General features: G+C 40.2%; 1 protein-coding gene across 12 annotated transcripts; it reads left to right on the forward strand.

Annotated features, from left to right (window-relative positions):
• On the forward strand, window positions 1-25,311 carry srebf2 (sterol regulatory element binding transcription factor 2). Of its 12 annotated transcripts, XM_079406438.1 has the most exons (22): window positions 130-304; window positions 4,474-4,700; window positions 9,355-9,508; window positions 13,151-13,174; window positions 14,175-14,320; window positions 15,040-15,192; window positions 16,906-17,181; window positions 17,264-17,378; window positions 18,440-18,591; window positions 19,585-19,783; window positions 19,870-20,045; window positions 20,512-20,761; window positions 21,633-21,799; window positions 21,882-22,053; window positions 22,142-22,247; window positions 23,239-23,348; window positions 23,425-23,557; window positions 23,638-23,803; window positions 23,921-24,097; window positions 24,175-24,271; window positions 24,364-24,588; window positions 25,202-25,311. In XM_079406438.1, the coding sequence occupies exons 1-21, from the start codon at window positions 223-225 to the stop codon at window positions 24,579-24,581; spliced, it is 3,300 nt and encodes a 1,099-aa protein (XP_079262564.1). In that variant the 5' UTR covers window positions 130-222; the 3' UTR covers window positions 24,582-24,588; window positions 25,202-25,311. The 12 variants fall into 12 exon arrangements, with proteins under 12 accessions (XP_079262570.1, XP_079262561.1, XP_079262562.1 ...); XM_079406435.1 differs by lacking the exon at window positions 13,151-13,174 and having other exon boundaries at window positions 89-304; window positions 9,370-9,508; XM_079406443.1 differs by lacking the exon at window positions 13,151-13,174 and having other exon boundaries at window positions 106-304.
• Window positions 25,312-25,523: the final 212 nt, after the last annotated feature.

The following is a 25,523-nucleotide window of genomic DNA, read 5'->3' on the forward strand; positions in this document are numbered from 1 at the left end:
GCTCATCGACGTACTATCAGGCCACGCTCAAGCGAGTGCGCTGATTGGTCGACAGCGCCCGATCTTACGACTGCCGTATCCAATCAGAGGATACGGCCGTCTGTTTGTGATTGACGTCAACCCCGGAGCGCAAGATGGCCGCGTTCGTTCGGTAAAGCGCTCGAGCGACACCGGAACCGGAGGAACCGCGGATGCTGTGAGACACTGACCGCGACAGAGAGAATGGACGCCGCAGAGTTCATGGACACGATGGACCCGAGCCTGTCCGAGCTGGGCGACGAGTTCACGCTGGGAGACATCGACGGTGAGCGACGAGGAAGATGCTCCATATAAACAACAGGCTGTGTTTATGATCCCGAGCGGGTTTGATCAGATCAGATCTATAGAAACAGTGCTTATTAACTCATAATACACTGCTATAATGAACACGAGCTCCTGATGCCGTCAGTAACGTTAAGCAGCTTCAGCTCAGAGAGTGTGTTATAGGTAGAGAAACTCGAGTGTGTTTAGTGAAGATGACACACTAGCATGTGATTGAGCTGATTTCATCAGTTATTATCACCAGTGTGTCAGTTTGAACATCCCTGTAATAAATGAAGGAATGTAGCCTGATATCACCAGTGCTGTTATTATTAGCACCGTTATTATTGTCCTGTTTAGTGGAATTATTCTTATTAGTGCTCGCATTATTGCTGCTATTACTGTTTATTAAGGGTGTTATTGGTTTTGTTGTGCTTTTGGTAGTGTTGTCTGTGCTGTTATAGGGTGCTACTAATGTTATTGGTGTTATTGTTAGTCTGAGTGTTGTTTTTAGTGTTAATAGTGTTGTTATTAGTGTTAATAGTGTTGTTATTGGTGTTATTGTTAGTCTGAGTGTTGTTTTATTGGTATTTTTAGTGTTAATAGTGTTGTTATTAGTGTTATTGTTAGTCTGAGTGTTGTTGTTATTGATATTTTTAGTGTTAATAGTGTTGTTATTGGTGTTATTGTTAGTCTCAGTGATGTTGTTATTGGTGTTTTTAGTGTTAATAGTGTTGTTATTAGTGTTATTGTTAGTCTGAGTGTTGTTTTATTTGTATTTTTAGTGTTAATAGTGTTGTTATTGGTGTTATTGTTAGTCTGAGTGTTGTTGTTATTGGTGTTTTTAGTGTTAATAGTGTTGTTATTGGTGTTATTGTTAGTCTTGAGTGTTGTTGTTATTGATATTTTTAGTGTTAATAGTGTTGTTATTGGTGTTATTGTTAGTCTGAGTGTTGTTGTTATTGGTGTTTTTAGTGTTAATAGTGTTGTTATTGGTGTTATTGTTAGTCTGAGTGTTGTTGTTATTCGTGTTGTTAGTGTTAATAGTGTTGTTATTGGTGTTATTGTTAGTCTGAGTGTTGTTTTTAGTGTTAATAGTGTTGTTATTGGTGTTATTGTTAGTCTGAGTGTTGTTGTTATTCGTGTTTTTAGTGTTAATAGTGTTGTTATTGTTAGTCTGAGTGTTGTTTTTAGTGTTAATAGTGTTGTTATTGGTGTTATTGTTAGTCTGAGTGTTGTTGTTATTGATGTTTTTAGTGTTAATAGTGTTGTTATTGGTGTTATTGTTAGTCTCAGTGATGTTGTTATTGGTGTTTTTAGTGTTAATAGTGTTGTTATTAGTGTTATTGTTAGTCTTGAGTGTTGTTGTTATTGATATTTTTAGTGTTAATAGTGTTGTTATTGGTGTTATTGTTAGTCTGAGTGTTGTTGTTATTGGTGTTTTTAGTGTTAATAGTGTTGTTATTGGTGTTATTGTTAGTCTGAGTGTTGTTGTTATTGGTGTTTTTAGTGTTAATAGTGTTGTTATTGGTGTTATTGTTAGTCTGAGTGTTGTTGTTATTGATATTTTTAGTGTTAATAGTGTTGTTATTGGTGTTATTGTTAGTCTCAGTGATGTTGTTATTGGTGTTTTTAGTGTTAATAGTGTTGTTATTAGTGTTATTGTTAGTCTTGAGTGTTGTTGTTATTGATATTTTTAGTGTTAATAGTGTTGTTATTGGTGTTATTGTTAGTCTGAGTGTTGTTGTTATTGGTGTTTTTAGTGTTAATAGTGTTGTTATTGGTGTTATTGTTAGTCTGAGTGTTGTTGTTATTCGTGTTGTTAGTGTTAATAGTGTTGTTATTGGTGTTATTGTTAGTCTGAGTGTTGTTTTTAGTGTTAATAGTGTTGTTATTGGTGTTATTGTTAGTCTGAGTGTTGTTGTTATTCGTGTTTTTAGTGTTAATAGTGTTGTTATTGTTAGTCTGAGTGTTGTTTTTAGTGTTAATAGTGTTGTTATTGGTGTTATTGTTAGTCTGAGTGTTGTTGTTATTGATGTTTTTAGTGTTAATAGTGTTGTTATTGGTGTTATTGTTAGTCCGAGTGTTGTTTTTAGTGTTAATAGTGTTGTTATTGGTGTTATTGTTAGTCTGAGTGTTGTTGTTATTCGTGTTTTTAGTGTTAATAGTGTTGTTATTGTTAGTCTGAGTGTTGTTTTTAGTGTTAATAGTGTTGTTATTGGTGTTATTGTTAGTCTGAGTGTTGTTATTGGTGTTTTTAGTGATAATAGTGTTGTTATTAGTGTTATTGTTAGTCTGAGTGTTGTTGTTATTCGTGTTTTTAGTGTTAATAGTGTTGTTATTGTTAGTCTGAGTGTTGTTTTTAGTGTTAATAGTGTTGTTATTGGTGTTATTGTTAGTCTGAGTGTTGTTATTGGTGTTTTTAGTGATAATAGTGTTGTTATTAGTGTTATTGTTAGTCTGAGTGATGTTGTTATTCGTGTTTTTAGTGTTAATAGTGTTGTTATTGTTAGTCTGAGTGTTGTTTTTAGTGTTAATAGTGTTGTTATTGGTGTTATTGTTAGTCTGAGTGTTGTTGTTATTGGTGTTTTTAGTGATAATAGTGTTGTTATTGGTGTTATTGTTAGTCTGAGTGTTGTTGTTATTGGTGTTTTTAGTGATAATAGTGTTGTTATTGGTGTTATTGTTAGTCTGAGTGTTGTTGTTATTGGTGTTTTTAGTGTTAATAATGTTGTTATTGGTGTTATTGTTAGTCTGAGTGTTGTTTTTAGTGTTGTTGTTAGTGAGTGTTATTTTTAGTGTTAATAGTGTTGTTATTAGTGTTATTGTTAGTCTGAGTGTTGTTGTTATTGGTGTTTTTAGTGATAATAGTGTTGTTATTGGTGGTATTGTTAGTCTGAGTGTTGTTTTTAGCATTGTTGTTGTGATGAGGGGTCAGTCGTACAGTAGCTCAAACACACATGGTGATGGTCCGTCAGTCGTCAGATGAAATCTCAATCATTCAGACAAACACAATCCAGAGAGCCGAGATCGATCTGTGAGCTATCAATAAAGCTGTCCTAAGACGAGCTGATCTGTTCTGTGTCTCACAGCGATCCTCTCTGTCAACACATGACAACTACAAACAGACAGATGCTGGAGCTGATGCACCTTTATTTAACCAGGAAGTCTCATTGACAATTAAAATCTTTTACAAGAGAGACCTGGCCAAGGTAGCAGCCATACAGTAAACATATGCTCTCAACAAAAACATTCACAAGCTTCCAATACCACTCTCTTTAATGATGCCTTTAAATTCACCAATAGACACACATTTATCTAGTTTTAGTCATTTTAAAATTATTCCATGCCCAGGTGCGTAATACGAAAACACAGTTTTCCCCAATTCGATGTCCAGCCCACCCTCTCAGATAGAATGCAATGAAGAGTACGGGATTTTGCATTTGTAATAAAGTATGGTACACTGAATCAAGGCTTGTTAAGATAGAGGGGGCCGCATGCATTCATCACCATAATCGAGCACAGTTAGGAAGGTAGCTTCTACATGCTTCTTTTTGGCATTAGAAGTAAAATTATTAAATAAATTGAGAGGGTGTGTGTCAGATGTGAAACTGATCTTCGTTATTCAAACATATCTAAATCATGTTAAAGACGTTTTGTCCCATGGTTTCGTGGTGAAATAGGTCACTGTTGTGGTACTACTGGTTGGTTTGGTCCGGTGCGAGCAGAGACTAGTTTCATCTGGCGCAGGTGTGACTGTATCAGTCATTACTGTAATTACACAATAAACCAGTCAAACTGACACACTGGTGTCTAATACGAGTGTGTGTTATCAGTCTTTATCTCTCAGCTCTGACCTTCATTTCATTATTACAGGTCAAAGGTCAGGGTCAGGACTGTGTTAGTTGCTGCCAGACAGTAGTTGACCCTTTTCTAAGCCCCACCCCTTTCAACTTTATACAGCGTCCTGTAATAATAAACTGGATGTCTGTGAGTGTGATTATCAGTGGTTTGTAATGCAGCGTGATCAACTCTGATTGCTGCTGTTTTGAAGGTCAGTGTGTTCGATTGACCCTGACGGGATCTGCTCATCAACACACTGCTGGAGTTTTTAATATTGGTCACATTCAGACGTTAATCTTCACATTTGTGTCTGTTGTGTGTGTCATTCAGAAATGCTGCAGTTCGTCAGTAATCAGGTGGATTTCCCGGATCTCTTTGAGGATCAGATGGGGGGCGGAGCCATGGCTCAAGTGAAGCCACTCCCACAGACTGCCCCCAGCGCCATACTGACGCCCCCACACACACCTGTACAGACCAGCAGTCACACGCAGATGCAGACACAGACACAGACACGCACACCACCGCTGCTGCAGCCGCGACCCCAACCAATCACACAGGTGAGCATGACCATACCACCTTACACATGCCCACACCCCCACACGGACACACCCATCACGCTCTGACCACAAATCATCACAAACCCTCTGAATACACTCTGACAACACCTCCTCATGCTCTGACCACACCCCTTACTCATGACCACACCCCTCACTTTGAAAACACACTCTGACAACACCCCCCATGCTCTGAGCACACCCCTTACATATGACCACACCCCTCACTCTGAACACACACTCTGACAACACCCCCCACTCTGAACACACACTCTGACAACACCCCGTCATGCTCTGACCACACCCCTCACTGAACACACACTCTAACACCCCCTCATGCTCTGACCACACCCCTCTCTCTGAACACACACTCTGACAACACCCCCTCATGCTCTGACCACACCCCTCACTGAACACACACTCTGACACCCCCTCATGCTCTGACCACACCCCTCACTTTGAAAACACACTCTTGACCACACCCCCTTACTTATGACCACACCCCTCTCTCTGAACACACACTCTAACACCCCCTCATGCTCTGACCACACCCCTCACTGAACACACACTCTAACACCTCCTTATGCTCTGACCACACCCCTCACTTTGAAAACACACTCTTGACCACACCCCCTTACTTATGACCACACCCCTCTCTCTGAACACACACTCTAACACCCCCTCATGCTCTGACCACACCCCTCACTCTAAACACACACTCTAACACCTCCTTATGCTCTGACCACACACCTCACTTTGAAAACACACTCTTGGACAACACCCCCTCATGATCTGAGCACACCCCTTACATATGACCACACCCCTCACTCTGAACACACACTCTGACAACACCCCCCACTCTGAACACACCCCTCACTCTGAACACACACTCTAACACCCCCTCATGCTCTGACCACACCCATCTCACTGAACACACTCTTGGACAACACCCACTCCTACTCTTGACCACACCTCCTTACTTATGACCACACCCCTCTCTCTGAACACACACTCTAACACCCCCTCATGCTCTGACCACACCCCTCTCTCTGTACACACTCTTGGACAACACCCCCTCATGCTCTTGACAACACCCCTTTACACATGACCACATCCCTCTCTCTGAATACATTCTTGGAGAACACCCCCTCATGCTCTGACCACACCCCTTACTCATGACAACACCCCCTCATGCTCTGACCACAACCCTCACTTTGAACATACTATTTGATAACACCGCCTCATGCTCTTGACCACACACCCTTACTTATGACCACACCCCTCTCTCTGAACACACATTCTAACACCCCCTCATGCTCTGACCACACCCCTCTCTCTGTACACACTCTTGGACAACACCCACTCCTACTCTTGACCACACCTCCTTACTTATGACCACACCCCTCTCTCTGAACACACACTCTAACACCCCCTCATGCTCTGACCACACCCCTCTCTCTGTACACACTCTTGGACAACACCCCCTCATGCTCTTGACAACACCCCTTTACACATGACCACATCCCTCTCTCTGAATACATTCTTGGAGAACACCCCCTCATGCTCTGACCACACCCCTTACTCATGACAACACCCCCTCATGCTCTGACCACAACCCTCACTTTGAACATACTATTTGATAACACCGCCTCATGCTCTTGACCACACACCCTTACTTATGACCACACCCCTCTCTCTGAACACACATTCTAACACCCCCTCATGCTCTGACCACACCCCTCTCTCTGTACACACTCTTGGACAACACCCCCTCATGCTCTTGACCACACACCCTTACTTATGACCACACCCCTCTCTCTGAGCACACACTCTAACACCCCCTCATGCTCTGACCACACCCATCTCTCTGTACACACTCTTGGACAACACCCCCTCATGCTCTTGACAACACCCCTTTACACATGACCACATCCCTCTCTCTGAATACATTCTTGGAGAACACTCCCTCATGCTCTGACCACACCCCTCACTCTGAACACACTCTCTGACAACACACCCTCATGCTCTGACCACACCCTCTTACTCATGACCACACCCCTCTCTCGGAACACATTCTTGGACAACACCCCCTCATGCTCTGACCACACCCTCTTACTCATGACCACACCCCTCTCTCTGAACACACTCTTTGACAACACCCCCTCATGCTCTAACCACACCCCTCTCTCTGAACACATTCTTGGACAACACCCCCTCATGCTCTGACCACACCCTCTTACTCATGACCACACCCGTCTCTCTGAACATACTCTTTGACAGCACCGCCTCATGCTCTAACCACACCCCTCTCTCTGAACACATTCTTGGACAACACCCCCTCATGCTCTGACCACACCCTCTTACTCATGACCGCACCCCTCTGAACATAAACTTTGACAGCACCGCCTCATGCTCTAACCACACCCCTCTTACTCATGACCGCACCCCTCTCTCTGAACATACTCTTTAGGTGCGTTCGACTTCATGCAGCACTTAGCAGACCGATCGGCGGCTGACTTGAAGCAGTGCATGCCGGTTAGAAATTTAGTCCGACTTGAACCGGCGCCGACCACACGTCACTGTCACGTGTGGCATCAAAGTACCGCGATAGCGTTTCGAGAGCAGCCTCAGCCGGCGCAATTTCTCCAGAGCGACTGCGGGAGCGCTGATGACGACACAGCTGTTTCACGATTGGCCAAATTCACCACATGACAACAACGACGTGTATTTCGGGTTTATTCTGACAACTTCAGTCCCACTAATGCTCATATACGGACTTTCAAAAAAATAAAAATAAATTAATTTTTCATGTCATCTTCATCTCGTAAATCATGTTTATTAAAAGATTACAATTATATTTACTGCAATCACTTTTTTGTTAATTCGTTTATATAGGTTTTGTGCATAGGTTTATTTTGGACCTTTTTCATACAGACCCTTTACAGTATTAAGCTGCATAACCTATTTAGATAATCCTTTTTTTTTTAATAAATCAAATGTCAATCTTACAGACTTTTAATATAATGTGGTCATCATGGATTCTGATTGATACTAATTGTCTAGTTGCTGGGTTCATCCATCTTCACTTGCATGTGATTACTGCCAACAACTCTGGCTGGATGTCAACTTAATACAACATTCAGATCACTTTCATAAGCTGGTATAAATCATAATAGAAAGGCAAATAAATTGGGCTTATCCGTAGGCCTGTTCATGGTGTTCACGTATGAATGTTCATGGTGTTTTGTCTTACTAAAATGTGCTTACCTAACTGGAGAAATAGTAAAATAAGTAAACAAATATGTAACATCCTAATTTTTTTATCTGTAATGAAAACCACATTTAGTACATACAATTATTATCTTCATAGATTATTTTTATTAAGTTGCAGTAGCAAAAACACACGTAATGAATCATACTGCACAAGTCAAATTTCCAATATGTTCTGTTTATTTACTTAAAACTTGTTTCTGTCGTGATGACACCCTTTCAAAATATTACATACATCTTAAAGGTTTATTAAAACATAAACCAACATAGTAATAAAAAAAGAATCACTTCTAATGAAAATTGTTGTGTAATTGCATTGATTGGTTAGTAAAACTACAAGAGCCCCGAAGTGTCCGACTTGACGACTCCGTTTTCAACTCCGCCCCTGACTGCAAGCGGCTACTCTCGCTGACCACCGTCTGTAGCCGTGCTTCAAGTCGAACGCACCTTTTAATATTCAAAATCATGTTATTATTTCTCTCTCTCAGATTGTTTTCAGATTTCAGACTCAACCAAAGAAAAAGCATTAAATATAAATCTCACTCTCTCACTTGCTTCATATTAGCGATCAGCAGCGCGTCAGAAACATTCACTAAATATCATTGATACTAAAATTAATATAGCAAAATTCTTGCTCAATTCATATCCAATTAAAATGTGATTGTATGAAATGCAAGTGCATGCATTACGTGACCAAAACTTCATTGATTCTAGCGTGTCTCACATGCACATTTGAGCTTACTGCATTACATCTGAATGTGCGTTGATCAGATGTAAATAAAAGGTCAAATCAAATCTGAATTTATGAATGATGCACTCACCTGTCGATCTCTTATTTCTCTGAAAAGATCAGGATGAGCAAGCGACAAATGCTTAAAAAGAATTGATGTGTTCCTGTGGCAACATGATTTAGGCCTATAGCAACGCTTGCATACAGGTGCAGTAAGGCCAGTTCCTTCACCTTTGTCATCTGTTTTTATCCAAAGTAATGCCATATTTCACTTCTACTGTTCTCTTTATTTATTAATTTTGGGTGCGCTGAGTTTCATCAGTTTGATCCATCGCGTTGTTCTGTTGTCACATGTACCGGTTGCGCAGCAATTTGGGAAGCACTGCCACCTACAGGTGCATTTTGCAACAGCAGCGTATGAAATACCGAATTGAGCAAAATTATGATATCGTACCGTTTGAAATAAAATATATACCGGTATTTTTCCAGTATCGGTATACCGCGCATCCTTACTGTGCTGACCACATCCTCACATGGACCCATCCCTCATTCTTTGGTCACACCCGGGCACTGACCATGCCCACATGTTTTGGTCACACCCCCTTGTGTGTCTGGATTCTGTGATTTTATGCATATATGTATTTTGATTTGACTCAGTCACTCCTGACGCAGACGCAGACGTTCCCCATGCAGACGCTGGCAGTGCAGACTCCAGCGCAGCCGCAGACGGTGATGATGACCACCACGCCGTCCCACCGATTCATCCAGAACCAGGTGATCTGCCAGCAGAACCCCGGCGCCGGCTTCCAGGGTGAGACACAAGCACACACACACTGACATATGGTCAAAAAATTATATCCATGTTTTCGGGCATTTTATCAATAACGATACTTATATGATACTGAGATATATATATATATATATATATATATATATATATATATATATATATATATATATATATATATATATATATATATATTTTTTTTTTTTTTTTTTTTACCATTTATACCTTTTGATTTTTACTTTTTTTATACATTTGGGCTGTTACCAAGCAATTAAAATCAGTATCAACAGAAATAAATGCAGATGAACCACAGAAGCTGTGTCTGAAGTGGCATTTAGATGTATTTACACACTGTTTAATGCAGGACATGAACGCATTTAACCTGCAAGTACAAATGCATAAATAATGTTTTGATATTTTAAACATAAAACATTCAACATTGATATTTGAAATGACAAAGAACATTAAAAGATACTGTAAATGTGAAATCAAAACCGCCAGCAGGTGGCAGCAAGTCACTGTTAATTATTTTTGTTGGAAAATAGAGCACAAATATGGTGTCTAAATCATAAGTCTCTTAATATTAACTTGTTTACTGAACTGTTGAATAAAATCAATATCACATGTGTAATTATGCTGATTAAAAAAAAAAACGGCACTCTTCGTGTTATGATTAACTACAGTCAAACCAAAATGTATTCAGACACCCTCAACATTTCTCACAATATCACAGTTTACTCGCTACAGTTTAGAAAACGGTAATAAAACATGACAATAACGGTGTCAGAACAAATTGATCTTGATAATGTCAGATAACTTTGATAGAAAGGTATGTTATGAATTCAGTTGAATAGCTGTCAGCTGTTAAAGTTAAGTAAACAATTAGATAATGCCAATTAAGCTCAACCAATTACCAAGCAGTGCTTCATTTTGTTCAGTCTGTGGTGTATAAAGATCACATTAGCAATTAAAGACAAAACACTTCAGCAAAACATGCTCAGGTCAAAGTGTCTAAATCATTTGGTGTCTAACTTCACTGGTAGTCCACTGGATGGAGAATTTTTGGGTGTAATATGTCACAGTTCGCTTTATTTTGCTTCCTCACTTACATAAATGAACTATGTCTGAATAATTTTTGATTTGAATGTATATGAAATGATATAAATATATACATTATCTGCCTCATATCTTGAATTTTGTGTTAATTTTAAATTAGTGGTGTAACGGTACATGTATTCGTACGGAAATGTAAATTTTTTAATTTTGCTAGAGATGCACCGACTGACCTGCCAGTGATTGGAATCGGACGATTTATGATTTTTCACCGATTCCGAGCCGATCCTTTTACCGCAGGCAATGACGTCACAGCCACGTGCACGCTCAGAGTCGTGTGTAAACACGTGAGAATGATTCTAATTGGAATTGCATTCAGTGCAAACGGCGACTGATAATGTATTTATGTCGTGCCAGATGAGACTTGCACAGCCTGAGTGAGTGTGTGAGAGAAAGAGCACACACGAAGGAGCGCATACTGCGGTAGAAAGAAAAAAAGAAGATATTTACAAAATATGATTTAGGTAAGCAACATTAGACGGCCATGATGGTTCCCTGAATAACAATATGAGCCCGATTGCAATGTGACACTGATTTTATACAATAGTATTTCAATAAACAAGAAGTTAAAATTAAGTGGCTTAGAATGTAGCTCAGTTTCACTGATGAAGATGGTTCCGATCAGGGCCACAGCAGAACTGTTGTGTGTCTCTGAGCAACACAGCGGTGTTTCGTTACTGAATAAATCCACGTTTTTGAACGAATCGAGTGAGTCAATGATTCAGTGGCCCATTCTTAAGGACAGTCACCTCGTTTCTGATTGAGTCAGGCGTTTGAATGAATGAATAAATAACTCACTCATTAAAACAGACACTTGCCGCCACCTACTGGTGGTTTAGTCATATTTAAAAGAATCATTGCATTTTTTCAGCATTTATTTGTATGTTTAAAAAAATATGTAAAACATTAATCTTATAAAATTATTTATGCATTTGAAAGTTTGCATTGTAAATGCATTTATGGCACCTCAGCTTCATCAAACAGTCTGTAAATACATCTAATGCCACGTCAGATACAGCTTCTGGTTCCTCAGCGGTGGAAAGATAGAGTTTAATACTCATTTCAGTTCAATGGTAACAACTCTACAGTTTATTATTATGCTAACGGAATTAATTGAAACGAAGTAAGAATTTGATGTGAAAGATGACACATTTAATAAGGTTGGGGGGGGGGGGGCATTTATAAACAGTGGGACAAGCAACTCAATTTAAGTTTAAGCTATTTCTTCCTCTTTCCAGTCACAGAGCACTTTATTTTGAGAGTTGTTTAAGTGAGAGAACATCTGTAACTTAGTCCAGATTGGGGGAATTGTAATGTTTAATCATTTATTTTATTATGTAAATTGAAATTTGCATAAATCTTTGTTTGTATATGCTGTCAATTATAGTTCTTAGAAAGAAAATCAGAATCGACAAAAATCGGTATCGGCAGGTCACACTCCCAAAAAATCCGGAAACCGTAATCGGCCAAGAAAATAGCAATCGGTGCATCTCTACATTTTGATGTTTGATGAGGCGAGACAGATCGGCGTATAGAACCCTCGGTTCTAATGACAGCCCGGAGCACGATCATCCCTTCAGCTTTACTGCTAGTTTTAATTAAACATGAATGAACCAATCATGCCTCAATCAGTGTTTCAGTCGCAGAAAGACGTCATTAAAACAGCTTGTAAACAAAATGCAGCATTATTAGAAATATTACACTATATACGTCATTATATTTCACTTTGCCTGTTAGTGATGTCTTAATTATTTAATGTATGTTTTTAAAAAAACGTTATGACAACCACTGTGTAAATGAGTATATTTCAACAACAGATAGAAACTGTATTATTTAGAAGTTAATTTAAAAACTGCATTAGGTGCAATTTACATGTTTGCATACATTTTTTTAATTCGAGTGTTGATTGTTATAGTTAAAAATAAAGCGTAATTGAATTTAAGTGTGGGCTCTGTTGTTAATTGTAATCTTACAGTAATGTAAAAGGGCTCCCTATAGTTCAGAGCAGAAGCTCAGGTAGATGTTTATCCCTAAGAACATTTTAATTGTACTTGAATTTATTTAAAGAAAAAGCACTTTGTTCAGTAAACCATTGTTTAATTTTTAATATATTAGTGCTGTCAAAATTAGCGCGTTAATGAAGGTGATTAATGTTTTCAGTTTAACGTGTTAAAATGATTTAACGCAGGAGCGGAGCTAGGGTTGGCCACCGCACTCATAGCTGCTGTTTCTGTCACGTTTTGTCTTGACAAGAAGTGCATTTATTGAGTCTCAGAATGTTTTTACGATCACATCAAGCCAGAGACGTTTCAGACACGAGCTCTAACTTCATGTTAGCGGCAGGCGCGAGTCAAACGAGCGCGGAAACTGTGTCACGTTCAGCAGCAGCAGCTCTTAAAGTAACAGCAGCCCAAAATAACCTCATAACCAGCTGCTGTGATGCCTGTTCAGCAAAGAACAAGAGGAAACCTATAACCTTTATAGCTTTAAGGATTCATCTATATTTCATTTAGAATTTAGTGTTTGATGACTTCAATTTCAATTTCTGTATAGGCCTATTTCTGCTGAAGGACACAGGTAAATATGACATTTATTGTAATGGGTTAATGTGAAGATTGATACCTCTCAATTATACTGTGATGTTGAACGGCTATAGTCAAGGGTTACATTTTAAGGGGAAAAAACTATTGTATAGAGACATTAGTGTTGGTATCAGTGATACTGGCCCTCAGACATAAAAACACATGCCATTAAACAAATATTCAAAATATACTGTCTTTGTTGTTTGTATATAAATTAAAGATTGAGTGTGAAGTTATTGCAATATAAAAGTATATTTAAATGGTCTATTAAAATGCATTTATAATAGGGGTGTAACGCTGCACAAACATGACGGTTCAGTATGTAGCATATAAAAGTATATTTAAAAACTTTAATGTTAGGAGGGGTTAATCGCGATTAATTTCAGAAAATAATGTGCGATCGATTAGTTAATATGTTTAATATATTGACTGCACTAATATATATATATATTTATATATGTGTTTAGTAAAAGGGTGCTGTTAATTGTGGCCAATGTGTATTAGAGAAAAACATTTATTTCATAATGATATTTCCTTCCATTTTAAATTCTTATTCTAAATAATTTAAGGTAAGATTTTTGTGTTTTTTATCAAATAAAAGATCAAAAGGATTAACAATGCAGATTAATTTCCACAGCCTTCTTTGATCGTATTTACCAAGGGTGCTGATATTTTTGGCCTTGACTATATATATATATATACCATACCGAACTGTGACGTGAAAACGTGCTGAACCGTCATGTTTGTGTAGCGTTACACCTCTATTTTAAATGTATTTTATTAGACTGAATCATGCAGTGAACGAACACACACTAGTCTAACCTACTAGACTTCATCACAAAATCAACGCATACGCTGTTAGCTTTGGTTTTTAATGATATACTCGATAAGCCAAACCACACATCGTTAAACAACAGGTACGATATTATGGCAGACGATACATTTTGCGCACACACACACACACACACACTGACTCAGGTGTGTGCCTCTCTCAGTCCTCCAGCCGCAGATGCAGAGCATCATGGCGTCTCCACAGATGCAGCAGATGACCATCCAGCACCAGCGTCTGCTGACTCCGTCCGGTCAGACCATCCAGACGCTGTCCACCACGCCGGTCCACACCGTATCACAGCAGGTGCCTGTAGGTCTCACACACACACACACACACACACCACACTAGAGCCACACCATTAAAATCCCACCGGTCATTTATAAAGCTCTAGAAACCTTACTGGCTCATGTTTTAGTGCACTTCCTGCAAATATGCAAAAAATAAAGGGTCTCAATGAAATAAGTGCATTTCCACATGATCAGTGCAATAACAAAATGTTGCACTAAATTAAAAGTTCAAATGTTACAAATAAGTTGCAATATTGATGTTGTAATACTGGTAGCACTAATATAAAAAAATTAGGATATATGTTACAATAAAGTAACATTATGAAATATGTTGATGGTTGTATTTTTTTGTATTTTATCTCAGTATATCAGGGTTGTATAAGGGTTTTTATTAGTGCTGTCAAACGATTAATCACATCCAAAATTAAAGTTAAAAATTAAAGTTTTTGTTTACATAATATATGTGTGTACATTAAATATTTACGTGTGTGTGCGTGTGCGTGTATATATATATATATATATATATATATATATATATACACAGTACACACACATGAACAAAAACTTTTATTTTGCATGCGGTGAATCGTTTGGCACTAGAGCTGTGTCACATATGAGTCATAACTATCATAACTATCATATAAACATCAGAACTGGGTCAGATTTCTCTGGCATGTAAACGAGGTGTGGGTGTGTGTGGCGTGATGTCACGGGTGACGCTGCGCTCTGATTGGTCCTCAGGTGCTGGTGCACCAGCCGCAGATCCTGAAGACGGACTCTCTGGTTCTGACCACGCTCAAACCGGACGGGACACAGGTGCTGTCCACTGTCCAGAACCCACCGGGCATCACCACGCTCACGACACCCATCCAGACCACTGCGCTGCAGGTCCCTGTGAGTCACACACAGATACACACACACACGCACGCTTGTTTTTGTGAATTGTGGGCACTCTCCATAGGTGTAATGCTTTTTCTGCTGTACAAACTGTATTTTCTATCGCCCTACACCAGTCCTACACCTAAACCTACCCCTTACAGGAAACTTTCTGCATTTTTACTTTCTCAAAAACCTTCTGTATGATTTATAAGTTTTGAAAAGTGGGGACATGGGGCAATGTCTTCATAAGTCACCTTCTCCTTGTAATACCTGTCATACCCATGTCATTATATAAATGTGTGTCCTCATATGTCACAAAAACACACACACACTCTCAGAAACATCATAGAGAAGTATTAATGCAGGAGAAAATGTGTGACTTTCTGTCAAATATTAAACTCTAAGAGCTTATATGGTTGTTTTTATATTGTTACAAATTAACAAATACTGTTAAATAATGATATATCATTTTATACATTGAAGTTAATGTTATGATTATTTCAATATCTACTCAAAACAGCCTTTGTTGCTTATATGGCATTAAGCAAGCAAATAAATCAATAAACTCATTTATTAAAGTATAGGAAATTTCATGAAATATATTTTACTACTGCATTTTGTTAAATGATTTAATATTAAATTTCAGTTTTATATTGTTCTGAAAGATCTATATATATATATATATATATATATATATATATATATATATTTATTTATTTGTTATTTATTTAATTTTTGTGTCCCTGCAGCACAAAAGCAGTCATCAGTAGCACAGGTATATCTGTAGCAATAGCCAACAATACATTGTATGGATCAAAATTATACATTTCTCTTTTATGACAAAAATCATTAGGATATTAAGATCATGTTCCATGAAGATATTTAGTAAATTTCCTACCGTAAATATATCAAAAGTTAATGTTTGATTAGTAATATGCATTGCTAAGAACTTCATTTGAACAACTTTAAAGGAGATTTTCTCAATATTTAGATTTTTTTGCTCCCTCAGATTCCAGATTTTCTAATAGTTGTATCTCAGACAAATATTGTCCTATCATAACAAACCATACATCAATGGAAAGATTATTTATCCAGCTTTCAGATGATGTATAAATCATAAGACATAAGTTTCTTTATTAAAGTTTCATTGTAATGGTTCATTTTAATGTCTACTGTGAGTTCGCCATCACAATGGCACTAAATAGCATCAAATAAAAATAAATAAATAAACAAAAACCAAACAAATAGATATGAATAAGAAATTTAATTAATCTTTGACTTCAGGGAAATGCTTAGATGTTCTATCAGACATTAATCGTAAAATGCTTATATAATTGCTGTATTTTTATATTTTAATGACAGTATAATGTTGAATTATCACAATTTTCTTTATTAATTAAAGTTAAGATTATTTTAATATCTACTCTGAGTTTGCCAACAGAATAGCCTTTGCTGCTTAAACTTACTACTAACAAATTTATGAGAATTAGAAATTGAATTAATGATTAGTTTTTTTTAAAAAGACTTCTACTGGGAAATGTTTATGTATTTATTTTTTATTATTATTAATCTGTAAGTTCTTATGTAATTGCTGTATTTTATATTTTTGAAACAATGTTTGTTAACTTTGTTTATAAATTTTTATCCTTTTTGATTATTATTTCTTCTACTTCTAACATTAAAAACATTAAAAAAATATATACATTAAAATATCGCTCTCTTTCACAGACGCTGATGAGCAGCAACATTCTGACCACCGTTCCCATGGTGATGGGGGGTGGAGACAAGCTGCCAATCAAACAGCTCTCCTCAGGCACCACCCACACGGGGGGCGGGGCCAGGGTGGGCATGGACCAGGGCATGACCGTTACTGCGGGAACGGGAGGAGTCGTGAAGGAGGGCGAGAAACGGACGACACACAACATCATCGAGAAACGCTACCGATCGTCCATCAACGACAAGATCCTGGAGCTGCGCGACCTGGTGATGGGCAGCGACGCCAAGGTGAGTGCGCCGCACTGCATGCTGGGACGCCTGGAGCCCAGGCCACTGTCTGACGCTCTGTTTGATGTGATGTGATTGACAGATGCACAAGTCTGGCATTCTGCGCAAAGCCATCGACTACATCAAATACCTGCAGCAGGTGAACCACAAACTCCGGCAGGAGAACCTGACGCTCAAGATGGCCAATCACAAGAACAGTGAGTCACATGACCTCCCCGGCCGCCCAATCAGACGCCTCTGCTTCATTTCCCCGCTCAACTTTGTTTTTCTTAAATTCAGTGTATAATTAAAATAATAATAAAAAAAAAATTTATAATTAAAAAGCATGTCTAATCAATTGAATTCATGAAACTTTAAGAATTTTAATCATTTATAAAAAATAAAAAAAAATTAGCAATAAGAAATACTGGTGAAATTGTTTCCTCAATTTTGTTTTTTTTTAATTCTTTTTTAAAATTCTTTGAAATCAATTTAAAGTAGTGTTAATTTATTATAATTGATCATTTTAAATAGTTTTTCATATTTTAAATAAGATTTTCTATTACCCATCTGTTTTCACTTTAATTTTAAATTAAAGTTTTATAATTTATTTATTTTGGTTCAATTAAATGTCAATAATCAAAAAGCATGTCTAATTGATTTAGCTATTGAAACTGTTAGAATTTAATAATGTATTACAATTTATTACAATTTTTATTACAATTTATTAGTTTATTACAGTTTTAATAATACATTTTATTTTTCCCCTAAATTCTGTGCTGCCTGTTTTTTTGTGTTTTGTGACTTAATATTAATTCTTTATAGAAAATGATAGTTATAAAATTCTTAAAACCTTAACAATTTAATTAATATTTGTAAATGTGATCAAATCAAATGCTGGACAGCAGAGGTTTATAAGTTAAAACATGGATAAAATTTTGTGATAACCATAAATAAAATATTTTAATGTACTATTATTATTATAAACTATTAAAAATTCAGTAGTAATAATATTCATGTTGCAATTTGAGTTTGATTAATTGTTCAGCCTTATGTTTGATTTATAAATGTATTCAAATTTAGTAAGTAATTTATAAAATGAATGCATTTATGCATTTTCCAAAGTGACTTGCATTGTTTTTAAGGTATACATTTTATTAGTTAAATGATTATTAATGATTTAACTTGCATCAAATAATTCACTTATGAATATAATTTTTGCTTTGTGCGCTAGACTTGGTTTTGATGGTTGTGTCCTGTGTCTGTCTGTCTCTCGTAGAGTCGGTGTGTCTCTCTGATGATGTGGATCTGAAGCCGGAGATGGCCTTTATTTCTCCTCCTCCGTCAGATTCGGGCTCCAGCTCTCCGCCTCAGCTCTCGCCCTTCTGCATCGACTCGGAGCCGGGCAGCCCGCTGCTGGAGCACGAGACGGTGAGAGACACAGGCCCTGCCCCTCATATTCAAAACAGCACCGACTCGATCCCCTCACTGCTTTGTTTTGATTATGTAGTGAGGGGATTGATACCCCTTTTCCACCAGCAGGAGCCAGGTGCTAGTTCAGAGCCAGTGCTATTGCACTTGTTCGAGACTTGTTCGAGGTGCATCGGCGCCATGCAGACTGATCGATCGATTGGCACACACACATGAAAGCACCGCGAGAGTGATCCAAAAGCATAAAGAGCCATCTGCTTTCCACGCACCGAACGGTCTGCGCAGAGCCGATCTATCCCGAACAAGCCTAAACAAACTATCAACAGTGGCGGACGTTGCATTGCTATTGATGTTCATGGCTTTGCGAACCTACATTGGCATCCAAACACGGCGAATCCAATGTGTTTGTGTTTAGCTGCTATTTCAAATATGGCGGTCCAAGTTTCTGTTCGTCTTGTTGGTCACGGTAACCCCGCCCCCAGCTCCTGACGCAAGCGGTTCTTCCTTCTAGCCCAGCAATGTTTCGGTGCTACTTAAGAACCGCTTTTCCTGGTTCAGAGCTGGTGCTTTGGGTGTCGAGAGACAAGAGCCGGTTTGAAACTAGGCTGGAAACAGCACAGGAACTGCCTTGGTGGAAAAGGGGTATGAGTCTGTATCCGAGCACAGGCTCCACCCCCATCAGGCCACATTATGAATTGAGAGGGTGGAGCCTGTGCTCGGATTTAAAGCAATATTCTCATTCTCAAATTAATTCTAATTAAAGTAATATTCCCTCTCATTTCATAGTCTAACCATAGCACAGTCTCCAACCTGACATTTCATATTCTAATCAGAGCATAGACTCCGCCCCCTCATTTTGTATTCAAATGAGAGAACAGACTCCACCCTATCATTTCATATTCATGTAAGAGCACAGGCTCCGCCCACATGTTGTAATATGAGCACAGGCATGAATCTGATCCGTGTGTGTGTGCATGTGTGTGTGTATTACAGGTGAAGAGCGAGCCGGATTCTCCGGCGTCAGTGGGAGTGATGGACCGCTCTCGTCTGCTGCTCTGCACACTCACCTTCCTCTGTCTGTCGCTCAACCCTCTCCCGTCTCTGCTGGGGTCCGAGGAGAGCGCCGGGCTGACGGCTGCGCACGGATCCTCGCGCTCGCTCTTCTCTCTGCCTACGCAGACGCAGAGCTTCGGTGAGTCACGTGACCCGCTCGCACCAATCACACGAGCCAGCCAGCCGCTCTGCCGCTAACCTCACCTGTGTGTGTGTGTCTGTCAGGGGCGTGGCTGTGGTGTGTGTTGCCGTGGTTCCTGGTGTGGGTCCTGAGCGGAGTGGGTGTGGTCTGGGGGTGTGTTCGAGTGCTGTACCTGTGGGAGCCGGTCACGCGCCTTCACTCGCCCACATCAGTGCGCTTCTGGAGACATCGGAAACAAGCAGAGCTGCAGCTCTACCGGGTAAACACACACACACACACACACACACTAAGTCGTGGGGAAGTCGTGGCCTAATGGTTAGAGAGTCGGACTCGTAATCGAAAGGTTGCGGGTTCGAGTCCCCGGCCGGCAGGGATTGTAGGTGGGGGGAGTGAATGTACAGCGCTCTCTCCACCCTCAATACCACGACTGAGGTGCCCTTGAGCAAGACACCGAACCCCCAACTGCTCCCCGGGCGCCGCAGCATGGCTGCCCACTGCTCCGGGTGTGTGTTCACGGTGTGTGTGTGTGTGTGTGTGTGTGTGTGTGTGTGTGTGTGTGCGTGCATTTGTTCACTACTCACTGCTGTGTGTGTGCACTTGGATGGGTTAAACGCAGAGCACCAATTTCGAGTATGGGTCACCATACTTGACAATACGTCACGACGACACTATATCACATATATCACACACACACTGTACTGATCGTGTGTCTGTGTGTATCTCAGGGTGATTACGCGGCGGCTGCGGTCAGTCTGCACACCTGTCTGTCCGTCTTGTCCAGATTGCTGCCCTCCTCCACCCTCGACATCATCTGCTCGCTCTCCTGGAACCTGATTCGCTACTGCCTGCGGAAACCCGCCCCCCTGGGCTGGCTGGTGCGTCTGGTTGGAGGAAGACATGAGGGGGAGGAGTCACAGACCAGCTCACGCGACGCAGCACTGGTGTACCACCAGCTCAACCAGCTGCAGCTCACAGGTGTGTGTGTGTTATTGTGAACTTGCTTTTACTACTTTGAGGTCTAAAAGACCGCACAAACATAGTAAAATTAGGAAAGATTGACTTTGTGGGGTCCTTAAATCAGACTGTCGTGGCAATTTTACCTGACTCTCATCAACAAGAGACAAACTCACTCTTAATCTTTAAAAAGGTTTTATTTGTTGCAAAGAAGGTCAACAGTCACACAGAAACACAGGTTGCTGCAGAGTGCCACAAACGGGGAGGGTGCTCCTCCACCTTATATCCACACTCTAGACACTCACGTTACAAGCTCACAGCTGTACTTTCCACTCATGGTAAGAATCTAGAAAGAAACACTCCACCTATATTTCATGAGCATATAGAAAATCATGTAAAATCGACCAAAAGTCATTTTCTTCTACAGGACCTTAAGAAGTCGCTCGTTTATAAGTCACTCAATGGCCCAGGACCTAAATATATTGCAGATATGCTCACTGAATATAAACCAAACAGACCACTCAGATCATTAGGATTAGCTATTATGCGGCCCGCAGTTGGAACCAGCTTCCAGAAGAGATCAGATGTGCTAAAACATTAGCCACATTTAAATCAAGACTCAAAACTCATCTGTTTAACTGTGCATTTGTTGAATGAGCACTGTGCTATATGTCCCAACTTACTGCACTATGTAAAATCATTTTCTATTATTAACTGTTTTAAATTCATTTTAAGTAATTTTTTTAATCATTTTAAACGTTTTTAAATTCCTTGTTATTATTGTTGTGATTATTTTTTGTTTTAATGATTATTTTACTTTCTTTTATGTAAAGCACTTTGAATTACCACTGTGTATGAAGCCTTGCCTGTAGTGAGTGTGTGTGTGTTTCAGGTAAGCTGGAGCAGCGGCCGCTCTGGGGTGTGTGTGTGTCTCTGAGCGCTGTGAATCTGAGCGAGAGCGCGGAGGGGAAGATGCCGGTCGCTCAGCGGATCCAGATCTTTGTGACGGCAGCCATCAGTCTGAGATCTGCTCTGGGGAAACACCTCACCTGTCTGCCTGTGAGCATCACACACACACACACACACACACTTACACTCACACACACACACACACTTACATCTCTGTTGTCTGTGTTGTCAGGGTTACCTGCTGAGCTGTGCCGAGGCTCTGGCCTGTCAATCAGACTCTAAGCTCCTCCCAGATTGCCTGCGCTGGATCTTCACCCCACTGGGCCGCCAGTTCTTCCTGAGCTGTGATTGGTCAGTGAGGCCAGAGAGCAGCGAGCAGATCTTCACGTCTCAGAGAGATGAAGGTAAGACCGAGCGACCAAGCGCTGGCCGTCTGAGCGTCCGGACGCAGAACTAAAGTGTGTGTGCGTGTGTGTGTGTGTGTGTCTCTAGCGGATCCCATCGCGCAGCTGCACCGCTGCTTCTGTGAGAAGCTCCTGGAGAGAGCCGTGCACACACTGATCGAGCCACAGAGCAGCAAACACGCCGAGGATGCTGGGTAAAAACACACATACACACACACACCTGTTCACACCTGGATAAAAAACACAGAGTCCACAACTAACTACATCTGCCGAGGGCATACACTACCAGTCAACAGTTTTTGAACAGTAAGATGTTTTTTAAAGAAGTCTCTTTGCTCACCAAGCCTGCATTTATTTGATCCAAAATACAGCAAAACAGTGTGTAATTTATTTGTGTGATGCGCAGCTGGATTTTCAGCATCATTACTCCAGTGCTGCTCACAAAACATTTCTGATTATTATTATCATTATCAATATTTAATACAGTTGAGTACATTTTTCAGGATTCTTTGATGAATAGAAAGTTCAGGAGAACAGCATTTATCTGAAATATAAATCTTTTGTAACTTTATAAATACCTTTCCCATCACTTTTTATTCATTTAAAGCATCCTTGCTAAATAAAAGTATTAATTTCTATCATTTATTTCCCCCTCAAAAAAAAAAAAATTGTGCTGACTGCAAGCTTTTGATTTTTCTTAGATACATGCTGATCTTTGGATCTTTCTATTCATCAAAGAATCCTGAGTAAAAAAGTACTTAGCTGTTTTAAATATTGATAATACTAATAATCAGAAATGATTGTTGATCAGTAAATCAGTATATTATTATGATTTCTGAAGATCATGTGACACTGAAGACTGCAGTAATGATGCTGAAAATACAGCTGCAGATCACAGAAATACATTACAGTTTAACACATATTCACATAGAAAACAGCTGCTTTAAACTGTAATAATATTTCACAATATTACTGCTTTTGCTGTACTTTGGATCAAATAAATGCAGACTTGGTGAGCAGAAGAGACTTCTTCAAAAACATTAAAATCTTACTGTTCAAAAACTGTTGACTGGTAGTGTATTTCATTAAAAAACAGATTTATTTAGAAATAATAATTACATTATTATTATTTATAAGTGATAACGGTGATCTTTATGTCTGTCGCACACTCGTGTTTCTTCGCAGGGAGTTCACGGGTGTTTTGGAGTTCCTGCAGCTGTTGAACAGCTGTACTGAAGACTCCGCCCCCTGCACCTCCCCCTTCCCCGCGCTGGCCAATCAGAGCTCAGCACCAGGTGTGTGTCAGTGCCTCAGTGGTGTGTGTTAATGCGTCCTCACACACTGACGTGTGGCTCTCTCTCGTCTCTGCAGTGAGGGACCCCGTGTGCCGCTGGTGGGCGTCTGTGCTGAAGGCTGCGGTTCATTGGCTGCAGGGTGATGATGCGTCGGTGAGGTCACTGCTGGCGGAGGCGGAGCGGATGCCCCGAGCGCTGCACACACTGGAGTGAGTGTACACCCGTCCGAGTGTGTGTTCATAGTCACCAAACTACAGTCTAACCGTGTGCATGCGTGTGTGTGTGTCAGTCACCCGCTGCCGAAGGCCGTGCTGGCGCTGTGTAAGGCTGTCCAGATGAGTGTGAGTCCGCAGAAGGGCGAGGGAGTGGTCAGCTGCCTCAGTCACTGCCAGCGCTCCAGCGCTCACCTGCACTACAGTGTGTGTCAGTCACACAACAACACCTGGCTGCACAAGGTACACACCTGCACTGCACTCACTTACACTTGCATACAGACGCTTACACACTCTCACTGACTCACTCACACATATGGGCGTTTCTCTCGATCCAATCATCTTCTCTGACTCTCTGAGGGGGTGGAGCTTCTGGTGTGTGACCTCCTGCTGACTCTGAGGACTAGCTTATGGCAGCGTGGAGGCGGGTCTAACGGGGAGCCAGGCCCCGCCCCCGGATCTCAACTGGCTGGATTCCAGAGGGACCTGAGCTCTCTGCGGAAGCTGGGACAGGCCCACAGACAGGCCCAGCACAAGGTGACCTTTGACCCCCGCCTGCAGCTGACCTCTGCACTTGACCTCCACATGCTATTAATGGTGTGTATGATTTTTAGCTATTCCTGCATGAGACGACAGTCCGACTGATGGCAGGAGCCAGTCCAACACGCACACACCAGCTGCTGCGACACCGAACACACAACTACAGCACAGGTACACACACACACACACACACACACACACACTCTATAGCAGCTGCTACTGTGTGTTCAGTATGTTGCGCTGACGCTGTGTTTGTGCTGCAGACGGTGACTGCGCTCCAGGCGAGCGCGAGAGGGCTCATGCTATCCTGCTAGCATGTCGTCACCTGCCGCTGCCGCTGCTAACGCCGCCGGGTCACAGAGCTCGACTGCTGGCCGAGGCCAAACGCACGCTGGAGCGAGTCGGAGACCGCAGATCCCTGCAGGACTGCCAGCAGATACTGCTGCGGCTCGGAGGAGGAACCACCATCGCTGCCACATAACATACACGTATATAAATACAAACACACACACACACACACACTTACTGAATCTTCTTCAGCTGTATGTTAGTCATGATCATGTTAATATTAGATGTATATTAGTTCATCCTGAATACTCACACACACACACACACACACACACACACACACATGCACGCACACACACACAGTTCATTCAGATCTACTGCAACAGCTAGTAAATAAACGGCCCATGTGTCTGCAGCTACCTCACACACACACACACGTTGTACAGAACTGTGTCTTAAAGACCAAAGTCTTCTAGCACTAGTGAGACACATGAGGGTATTATATAATTATTTCACATGACGACCTTAATGCTTCATCATGTGTAATTACTTCAGAATTAGTTTCTGTGTTTGTTTTATTTTGCTTTGGTAGTTTTTTATCTTTATTCTTTTATTTTTGAATACATGACAGCAGGATTTTATTATGACAGCACATGATGATAGATGATGATATACGGTGATGTAAAGTCACACACATCAGAAATGAGCTGTTAAAGCATTGAAAATGACCGTGTATTATTTGCTGTTTTTAATAATTGAATCTAAAGTTTCTGGTTGTGTTTTAATATCTAACTGTAATAACTCTCTCTGCAGCTCCGTCACATGCACTCTTTCTGCTCTCACTCCTGCGTTCACGTGTTTGTCTGGATTTCTACATTTTCTGAATTTTCTTTGTAATAAAACTGCAGATGCCGTTGAAGAACCATCTTGTGTTTGTGTGCCGTTCATTAAACACAATACAATTATAACATATATGCTTAATTTTTCATTCCTTTGGGTTCACTGATTGATGGGTGGACATTATTATTGAGCTTCAGTTCAAGTCAATGTCATTTTTTCTGGCAGTTTTTATTTTTTATATGTTTCTGATCACAATCAGAGAGTGATTTACACAAATCATAACTTGAAGACCCCA

Source organism: Barbus barbus (assembly GCF_936440315.1).
Source record: "Barbus barbus genome assembly, chromosome: 4".
NCBI lineage: Eukaryota > Metazoa > Chordata > Actinopteri > Cypriniformes > Cyprinidae > Barbus > Barbus barbus.